At 38.8% G+C, this 10,606-nt stretch overlaps 1 protein-coding gene and 1 pseudogene across 1 annotated transcript; one reads left to right on the top strand and one right to left on the bottom strand.

Moving 5' to 3' along the window:
- Positions 1-3,532: 3,532 nt before the first annotated feature.
- Positions 3,533-6,204, bottom strand: LOC113220741 (cytochrome P450 2C20-like). The gene is made up of 2 exons (XM_026450047.1): positions 5,743-6,204; positions 3,533-4,068 (listed from the first exon to the last, which is right to left on the bottom strand). Exons 1-2 carry the CDS (start codon positions 5,876-5,878, stop codon positions 3,887-3,889), a joined length of 318 nt encoding a protein of 105 aa, XP_026305832.1. The 5' UTR covers positions 5,879-6,204; the 3' UTR covers positions 3,533-3,886.
- Positions 6,205-8,707: 2,503 nt separating this feature from the next.
- Positions 8,708-9,556, top strand: LOC111534157 (annotated as a pseudogene).
- Positions 9,557-10,606: the final 1,050 nt, after the last annotated feature.

Genomic DNA, 10,606 nt, shown 5'->3' with positions numbered 1-10,606 from the left:
TTGCTGGCAGTGAGCTGCATTCCTTTGCAGGGGAGATGCGCTCTTATTTTTTGAATTTCCAGCTTTTCTGCCCTGCTTTTTTCCCATCTTTGTGGTTTTATCTACCTCTGGTCTTTGATGATGGTGATGTACTGATGTGGTGTTGGTGTAGGTGTCCTTGCTGTTTGTTAGTTTTCCTTCTAACAGTCAGGACCCTCAGCTGTAGGTCTGTTGGAGATTGCTTGTAGTTCACTCCAGACCCTGTTTGCCTGGGTATCAGCAGCAGAGGCTGCAGAAGATAGAATATTGCTGAACAGCGAGTGTACCTGTCTGATTCTTACTTTGGAAGCTTCCTCTCAGGGGTGTACTCCACTGTGTGAGGTGTGGGGTGTCAGACTGCCCCTAGTGGGGGATGTCTCCCAGTTAGGCTACTCAGAGGTCAGGGACCCACTTGAGCAGGCAGTCTGTCCCTTCTCAGATCTCAACCTCCGTGTGGGGAGATCCACTGCTCTCTTCAAAACTGTCAGAGTTGTTTGCACTGCAGAGGTTTCTGCTGCTTTCTTTGTTGTTGTTGTTTAGCTGTGCCCTGTCCCCAGAGGTGGAGTCTACAGAGACAGGCAGGTTTCCTTGAGCTGCTGTGAGCTCCACCCAGTTCGAGCTTCCCAGCACCTTTGTTTACCTACTTAAGCCTCAGCAATGGCGGGCACCCCTCCCCCAGCCTCGCTGCTGCCTTGCAGTTAGATTGCAGACTGCTGTGCTAGCAATGAGGGAGGCTCCGTGGCCATGGGACCTTCCCGGCCAGGTGTGGGATATAATCTCCTGGTGTGCCTGTTTGCTTAAAGTGCAGTATTGGGGTGGGAGTTACCTGATTTTCCAGGTGTTGTGTGTTTCAGTTCCCCGGCTAGGAAAAGGGATTCCCTTCCCCCTTGCGCTTCCCAGGTGAGGCGATGCCTAGCCCTGCTTCAGCTCTCGCTGGTCGGGCTGCAGCAGCTGACCAGCACCGATTGTCCAGCACTCCCTAGTGAGATGAACCCAGTACCTCAGTTGAAAATGCAGAAATCACCGGTCTTCTGTGTCACTTGTGCTGGGAGTTGGAGACTGGAGCTGTTCCTATTCGGCCATCTTGCTACGCCCCCCTATCAAGCACATTTTTTTTTAAAAAGAAACAAAATGATACTTTCATTTATTTGTGAATTTATATCAATGGAATCATCCCGTAGTACTTATTTACTGTCAAGTACTTTCATTTAATGTGTCGTGACATTCAATTAAGTTGTTGCAGACGTGATAGTTGTTATCTGTTTCTTAGTGTTTCACTTTGTGAGCGTTTTACAATTGTTTTATGGTACTGCTTCAAACATTTGCGTTGCTTCCAGTGTGAGGCTATTTTCAATAGTGCTGTTATGTACATTCCAATACGTCTTTTTGCTATCACAAGGTATTGCTGCATTTCTGTTCAGTACATACCTACAACTGCAATTGCTAGATATGCATGTATTTACTTTAAGTAAATTCCACCAAAGGATTATCCAAATAGTTGAACTATTTTACTGATTTTTCTATGAGACTGTGATTGCTTCACTGTCTTGTCAACAGACAACATGATCTGTCCTTTTTTCATTTGAACTATTCTAATGAATTATATAATAATATCTAATTGAAGTTTTAATTTGTATTTCCATAAAGCTTAATGATGCTGAGCAATTCAAGTTTGCATTGTCAGCAGTGATTCTTCATTTGTGAAAGCCTAGTTTATTTTGCATATATAAGCACACAGTTGGCTTTATTTGTTTTTAAAACAATCACAGGTATATAGAAGAACTGCTTGTTCTTATAAATAACTGTTTTACATGGAACCTTTTGAAAGAAATACTGACCTGATTCCAGATAGTTGAAGTATTTTAGTATGTATTTACTCAAAACAATGTGCTTCTCTTATATAACTATGGCAAAATCATCAGGATCAGAAAATCAATGTGAATGCATTGGAACTTTCTAATTCTTGTTCCTGTTGGTGTTTTACCAAAAGTCCTAAAATATATGCTTTTTGTCCCTTTCATAATTTCGTTATCACATGCCACAACTAGCTGTCACATCTCTTTCATCAACTTCAGTGTGGAGCAGTTCTTTAGTCATTACGTGACTTCCAAGACATTGCCACTCTTTGAGAGTATAGGCTAAATATTTATAAAATGTCCCTCAATTTAGTCCTGTCTAATGTTTTTTAATGATTAAATTGAGCAGATGAATCGCTGCCAGGAATATCACAGAGGATACTTTTCATTTTTGAGTGATAGACAATTTCAATGTGTTTCATTAGAATGATGTCATTTGATTACTAGGTTCAGATAGTGTGTGCCTGTCTTCTCCATTGTAACTATGTTCTTCTCAACTATGTAACTTAGATGTATTCTGTGGGCAGATTCTTTGAAATTTTGTAATTATTGCAAACTAAAAATAAATCCCAAACCTGCTTGGACAAGGGAACCCCAGCAAAAACCTTAAAAACTGTATTCCTGGCCATGAGAGGATGGGAGATCAGACATGTCTCTTTAGACCCCCTCCCTTTTGTGGTTGACACAAAACAATTCATCAACATTAGTGTTAAAATAGAGACCATGAGACTGATGGGGTGTACTCTTTGTGGCAATAAGATACCAACTTATAAATAGGACCTAAGGTCATGGCAGGCAAGAGTTAGGTCATTCACTCCGATGCTTAAAGAATAAACTGTGTTCTAACTGGCTCAAGATTTTAATTTTTCTCTAGCAACTATACAGGCACTGGCCTCCACCAGATGCCCACCTCTACCCACTGTTCCACAAGCCATAGCTACAGCTTTCGTTGGACAAGAGACTGATTTCAGTAACCTTATTCTGATAAGAGGACCACTGAACCTGCTGTAGTGGTTCTGACTGTTTACAGAGGCATTGTGCTTGAGTCCCCTCATATCCCTGCTCAATTTTTTCGCCTATGGGGTTAAAGATGAGTGGGTCAGCGAAGAAATGGAGATTAAGTGTCTAAATTCATGCCTCTCTTTTGGTATTATTGTGAACACTAAATAAAAATTTGAATTTTTTTTGCTTTATGTTTTCAACTTAGAGTCAAGTATGAATATATACTAATCATATTGCTAATCATATGTTCTGGTTTTATTCATCTCTCTCCAAACAAGAACAAAATCCTTGGAAAGTCTCAACAGATTACATTATTTTTCTAATTTCTATTTCTTGTTTTACACTTAACATAAATGCACCGGCAAATTGATTCTGTGGCCCTGAAGTAATTAGCCTCATTTTATCTGCAAATAATACACAACTGAACTGATTGTCTCAATATTTCCCTGAAGGTTGTTTCTTCCCTTGGACAGACTTTTTCTGTTATAAAGCCAAACCTTCAGTAACTCTAGATGGCAAACATCCAGAGACCTTCCTCACCCTCTTCTCCTTTGTCACTCTCTCTGCTTATTATTATGAGGACAAGCCTGGCCTCCTGGCACTCGCTTTTCTTTTATTTCTTGCATTATGCACAAAAGAGGGAAAGTCTGAGAAGTGAACCAGCAATTAATAACACTTTTTATTTAGCACATTCACAAAAGAAATGGATCTAAATTATCATTCATTAATCACTTTTCTGTGTTTTACAGTGATAACATATTAAAAAGTCAGCATCAGAAAAGTATTAGCACATGTGACAGTCAATACACGTGTTACAGAGTATGAATAATTACAGATATATTTGTGCAGTGACCTGAACAACTCTCCTTAATGGAGGTTGGATGCTCATGGGATATTGAGTGCATGGGAAGATATGATGAGAGGTCAGAGAAGACATAACAGTGGGAATGTCGTTGATAAAAAAGAGTTTCAGGTGATAGCAGATCGGCAGCCAGATGGGCTAGCATTCTTCAGACAGGAATGAAGCAGATCTGGTACGAGGGTGGCAGAGAAATAATCCCTCTGGTAGCTGAAGTAGTATTGAGGTTCTTTAGATCAACAACAGATTTCAGGTTAAAGTTCTGTAAAATTGTGGTTAGAAATAAAAATAGCTCCATGCGGGCAAGTCCCTCTCCTGCACAAATTCGTTTTCCTGAAGATAACAAAGAGAGAAAGTAGTTACTCCTTGTGTTTAACTGTGACTGTGACAGTATGTTTGTGACTTGCACAAACAGCATATACAGTAAATAACTGATTAATGATTGGGTAGATGAATGAACATGTGGATGAATGGATGGATGAAATGATGGATGGATTAATGGATGGTACGACAAACAAATGTACAAAAAGAGACACATTTGCTATCTGTCTAACATCTAATCTCAATAGGTACCCTTCATTCAGGAAATAGTCATTGATTATCAGCACCATAACAGTCGCTTCATTATTTATTTCCACATTAAAACAACTCTGTTGCCATTTTGAGTTTCCATCTGTCATTATAGAAATACATGCACATTCTTGTTTCCTGTTCCAAGCCTGATATTCCATGATCTTTCCTTCCACTTTTCACATAATCTGTTCTCAACTCTAGTCATACACACTCTTCATCAATCTTGAACACACCAAGAAGTTTCAAGTTTCATATCCTGTTGTTCATTTTGGCTAAGATAGATCTTTATTAAGCTACATTCAGGACATAGGTTCAATTTCATTTCATCTTCACACTCTTTACAATTCCCTCAAGTAATAAAATCCTGTGCTCTCTGGTTTTCCTCAACATCATACTCATGTTTTCATTAAAGCATGGATCATCAGGAATCATAATTCTGTATTTATTTATCTATTGTGCTAAAATGTGAATTATTGAAGGAAGTTCTCTGTCTTTGTCATCTTGCTATCTACAGTGCCAAATATAAAGCAGACATAAAAGATCAAAGAGTAAAGGAAGGAGATTCCATGGCCAGAGACTTAGCACACAAAGCACAGGTGTGAAAATCAAGTATCCAGGATATATGATCATGATTGGAGGAAGACAGGGTACTATGGAATCACTGCAAAGTAACCTCCTCCCTTGCCAATGTTTCCAGAACCCCATAAATTTTGGCAAAGGTTCTGACATCCTTGATATAAAGCAAACGTCCTGCTCTGTCATTCATTATCTCCTTCAAAATGCCCAGCCTTCCCTTAAATTTTGTCACCTCCTTTGAAGCACATCAAACGTCCTCTGAGTTTCTTACTCCATTTTATGCCTCACTGTGTTGTATGAGAGAGCAAGAAGCATGCAGATTCCCCCTCTAGCCCCTACCCAGGGGCCTGTGCATTCCTCTCTCACTGTCCTGGTCTGACTAAATTACAACGACCTGTTTACTCTTCTTCCCTAACTCAGGAGTGAGCCTCTGTTCTCATTGAAAGTTGTGCCCTTGGAGCTCAGCCTGGGAGGTGACAGACACCATGTAGAAGACACTCAATGCAGTTGTGGACTCAGATACATTCGCCAAGGCAGGTAAGGACAGATCAGATGAATTTTACTTTCCAAGAGGAGCTCTTGGGTGCCTTAGTGATGTATCTAGTGGCAGAGTTCAGTCAACCTAGATGTTAGTTTTCTCAATTGGGAACAGTAGGGTTAACTCCTGGAAGCCCCACTATCTGGCCCAACAATGAGGGTATATTGTGAGGGTGGAGTGCATGGGTATTGAGAGTGGTGCTCTTGATCATAGACAAATAGCAATTCTACCAGCCCCAGAGGGGGTGCCATGTAAATTCCAACTGATTCCAAAAAGTTCTCTCTTTCCTTCAAATGCAAATGGAAACGAGATTCTATTACCTGCTGAGAAAGGCATGAAGTAGTCACTTTTCTTGAAGTTGCCATTCTCATCCAGAAAGTGGCCAGGGTCAAAGATCTTTGGATTAGGGAATTCTTTGTCATCGTGCAGCACAGAAGTGAGTAACGTCATTATCATTGTGCCCTGGAAGTAAAAAGACAGATAATCTGATTTATAAAGAAGTCCAGAAGTGAGAAGAAGTAGTGGACATCATGTAGCCCCATATCATTGATCAATAGATGAGGGAACTAAGGTCCAGCCAGACACAGTAATTTACATGGATGAGCTAAAGGCCAGTGGTGAAAGCTTGCTAAAGAACTTTCCAATCACATTTGAAGTCTTACATCTTGGATACTTATGTGCAAACCTCTGAATGTGTTCTCTAGATCATCAAGTTTGGATGCCCTTGTCTGTCCCCATCACCTCAAATTTCACAAATCTTGTATTTAGATTATGTAGATTATGGTTTAAAATGGAAGTCTCTGTTGACACTTGAAATGTCCAGAGTATCTGTTCATAGAACTTTTGTAAATAAACATGTAATCTATTTTAATATGATGTCATCTGGGATGATAACCACAAGTGCAATAACCAGTAAAAACTATTGAGTGTTTATTATTGCCATGCTACAGATTAATTTTAGCTTAAAACACTGAAAAGATGATGAAATTAGAAAGATTATCACTTTGCTACAATTCAAGTCAGGATCATCAGGTCAGGTAAGGATCATCAATTAAAGCTAGAACCACTGGGTGTGTGAATCTGGAAGCAGGAGTTTCACAAAGTCTTAATGTACTCCCATAGACTTTTATTAGTTGTGTATAAAAAGCAGAACCCCTACAATGGTAAGATCTGGAGGATACCACTATATTATTGAGGAACTTAGCATGACCAATAATGACATATGTGTCATTTTATGCTCCCACCTCATCAATGTGATTCAGTGGGATATTCAGTGGGATTCAGCACCTATGTAGTTTTCTTGCCAAAATTGTAGCTGGAATCTGCCTCTAGAAAACAGTCACACAAAACTAGCCTGAGGAACATTTTAAATGACTGCTGGTCTCAAAAAGGTCAACTGATGGAAAAGAAACAAACAAGGAAAGGAACTTTCCTTGATTACATGAGGTGAAAAGGTCAACATAAGTGAATTATGTGCTTGTTCCTTGCCTGGATAGTAAACTGCAGAAGAAAAAAACCATAAAAATATTCTAGAAAAATTGAGAAAATTGAAATGTAGGCTGTATTATTATTTGAACAATAGCTACTGAGTGTGAATACTCTATTATTTTGTATAAGAAAAATCTTTGTTTTGGGGCATACACACTGCAGTATTGAGGTGTAAATAAACCTTGTATTGAGAAAGAAAAACCTCTTCTGGTTGTGTGCTTTGGTAAAAACAGTGTGGATTGAAGTCCTAATCTTTGTAAAAAATCAGCAATAATTAGGGAAAACCCCATCGCATCTTGATAAGTTATGAATTCTGTCTTTTCTGGAGGATAACATTAGTAATTGAAATCTTATCAGTCTCATTGTTTTCCTTCATGAAAATATAACTTTTATCATTTTTAATTGAATAATAAGTGGAATAGTGTAGTTTATAGCATAGCAACTAAAACATCTGGATGAATACACAAACCATATGATAGACAGCACTGTAAAGCTGCAAAGACCAAAACTGGCCTCAGATTACAAAGACAGTAACTGGCTCCAGTGAGGGGAGAACTTCAGAGGGGTGAGCTCATACCTACAGTCAATTTTTGACTGTGTTCATGTCATATTCAATTCTGAATCGGGACAGGAGGTGTTGTCATTATAACTGCCTATGAGAAGTGAATGAATCCATTCTGGAAAAAGATAAACGCTCTCTGAAATTCTGCATTTTTTCATATATAATCTCTGGTACTGAGCCACAGGGTTTTAGGCATTTGAAAGATACAACTCAGCAGTCACAAGAAGAAAAGTGGAAGGAAGGGAAAGCAATGAAAACAGACCCACATTAGGGAACATTTCTCAACTAGTTTTATGCAGCCAGCATTATCTTGTTATCAAAACTCTGAAAAGAAAATATTGAGGAAGAAAAATTGCAGACCAAAATATCTTATGAATATAAATACGGAAGTCCTGAACAATAAATAACAGAGCAAATCCAGCTGTTTGTGTATATTTCGTATATTTAGTGAGGGATGTGAGGCCAGTATATACAATCATATAAATAGATGCAGAGAAACAATTTGATAAAATTGCACACACATTCATGACAAAAATTTATATAAAAATAAGAGAAGAGGAAAAACTTCCCTAATCTGATAAAGAACATCCATTAAAATCTTAAAGATTTCTGATAAAGAATATCTGCTAAAATACTTAAAGCATCATTCTCAGTAGTGAAATACTAATATTCTTGTAGTCTACCCCCAGCAGATCAGAAATGAAATAAGGATGCCCTCTATCACCAATTCTATTCAATGCTATCCTGGAAATCCTAGCCAGTGCAATAATGCAATAAAGATAAATTGAACACAAAATCATTGGAAAATAAGAAATAACATACATATTAACCTAGATAGCAAAATAATGTACATAGAAATTCCAAATATATCTACAGATAAATTATTAGCAATGATCAGTAAATTTAGGAAAGTTGTTAGATATAAGGTCATCAAAATAGTATAATTGAATACAATTACATATACCAATTACAAAGAAATAAAAAAGCATTAAAAATTTATAACAACAAATTATTAATTATCTAGGAAAAACCTGACAAAAGAGTTGTAAGTCACTGCACTGAAAATAAAACATTACTGAGAAAATAGAATAAAACTCAATAAGTTGGGAGCATAACCATATTCATGAATTTAAAAATTCAATGCATGAGGCTTGCTCTGCTCAGCGCCCTGCCTCCGCGCCAAAGCCCCTGCGGTAGCCGCCTCGGAGCCCGCCGCCACCGCCTCTGAGCAGAAGATGGCTGTGCCACCCATGTATGCTGATCTTGGCAAATCTGCCAGGGATGTCTTCACCAAGGGCTATGGATTTGGCGTAATAAAGCTTGATTTGAAAACGAAATCTGAGAATGGATTGGAATTTACAAGCTCAGGCTCAGCCAACACTGAGACCACCAAAGTGACGGGGCAGTCTGGAAACCAAGTACAGATGGACTGAGTGTGGCCTTACGTTTACAAAGAAATGGAACACCGACAATACACTAGGCACCGAGATTACTGTGGAAGATCAGCTTGCACGTGGACTGAAGCTGACCTTCGATTCATCCTTCTCACCTAACACTGGGAAGAAAAATGCTAAAATCAAGACAGGGTACAAGCGAGAGCACATTAACCTGGGCTGCGACATGGATTTTGACATTGCTGGGCCTTCCATCCGGGGTGCTGTGGTGCTGGGTTAGGGGGGCTGGCTGGCCAGCTATCAGATGAATTTTGAGACTGCAAAATCCCGAGTGACCCAGAGCAACTTTGCAGTTCCTACAAGACTGCTAATTCCAGCTTCACACTAATGTGAATGAGGGGACAGAGTTTGGCGGCTCCATTTACCAGAAAGTGAACAAGAAGTTGGAGACCGCTGTCAATCTCGCCTGGACAGCAGGAAACAGTAACAGGCGCTTCCGAATAGCAGCCAAGTCAGATTGACCCTGACCCCTGTTTCTCGGCTAAAGTGAACAACTCCAGCCTGATAGGTTTAGGATACACTCATACTCTAAAGCCAGGTATCAAACTGACACCGTCAGCTCTTCTTGATGGCAAGAATGTCAATGCTGGTGGTCACAAGTTTGGTCTAGGACTGGAATTTCAAGCATAAATGAATATTGTACAATTGTTTAATTTTAAACTATTTTGCAGCATAGCTACCTTCAGAATTTAGTATATCTTTTAATGTTGTATGTCTGGGATGCAAGTATTGCTAAATATGTTAGCCCTCCAGATTAAAGATGATTCAACTTTAAGATGTTACCTTTCCAGAGGTACAGAAGAAATCCATTCCCAAAAAAGGTCCTTTCAGTGGTAGACTTGAGGGGGAACTTGGTGGCCCCTTTGAGATGCCAGGTTTCTTTTTTATCTAGAAATGGCTGCAAGTGGAAGCTGATAATATGTAGGCACTTTGTAAATTCATATTGAGTAAATGAATGAAATTGTGCTTTCCTGAGAATTGAACTTTGATTTCCTAACCCTGATTGATGAGAGGCTCACTGCTTGATGGTGTGTACAAACTCACCTGAATGGGACTTTTTTAGACAGATCTTCATGACCTCTTCCCACCCCAGTTCATCCTCACCTCTTTTACACCAAAAGGTCTGCAGGATGTGGTCACTGTTTCTTTTGTACCATTTTGGAGTGGAGAAGGTGGATGTGATGGAGCCAACAATTCAGGACTTATTCCTTCTTGTGTTATGTTTTTGTTTTTGTCTTTTTTTTTTTTTTTTTTTTTTTTTTTTTTTTTTTTTTTTTTTTTTTTGCCCTTGCACCAGAGTATGAAATAGCTTCCAGGAGCTCCAGCTATAAGCTTGGAAGTGTCTGTGTGATTGTAATCACACGGTGACAACACTCAGAATCTAAATTGGACTTCTGTTGTATTCTCACCACTCAATTTGTTTTTCAGCAGTTTAATGGGTACATTTTAGAGTCTTCCATTTTGTGTGGAATTAGATCCTCCCCTCCAAATGCTGTAATTAATGTCACTTAAAAAAAACTTGAATAAAATATTGAAACCTAAAAAAAAAATCCAATGCATGAACATGTTAAGTCTTTCCATATTGAACTACACAACGAATGTCACTTTGATAAAAATTTCAGAAGTGTTTTGGGAAATTGACACACTGATATTTTCAACAATTATTTGAAAGTGTAAACA

This window comes from Piliocolobus tephrosceles, unplaced genomic scaffold, assembly GCF_002776525.5.
Source record: "Piliocolobus tephrosceles isolate RC106 unplaced genomic scaffold, ASM277652v3 unscaffolded_10902, whole genome shotgun sequence".
NCBI classification, from domain to species: Eukaryota; Metazoa; Chordata; class Mammalia; order Primates; family Cercopithecidae; genus Piliocolobus; species Piliocolobus tephrosceles.
Note: the sequence above shows the minus strand (reverse complement) of the source record. Positions and strands in the feature narration are given on the sequence as shown.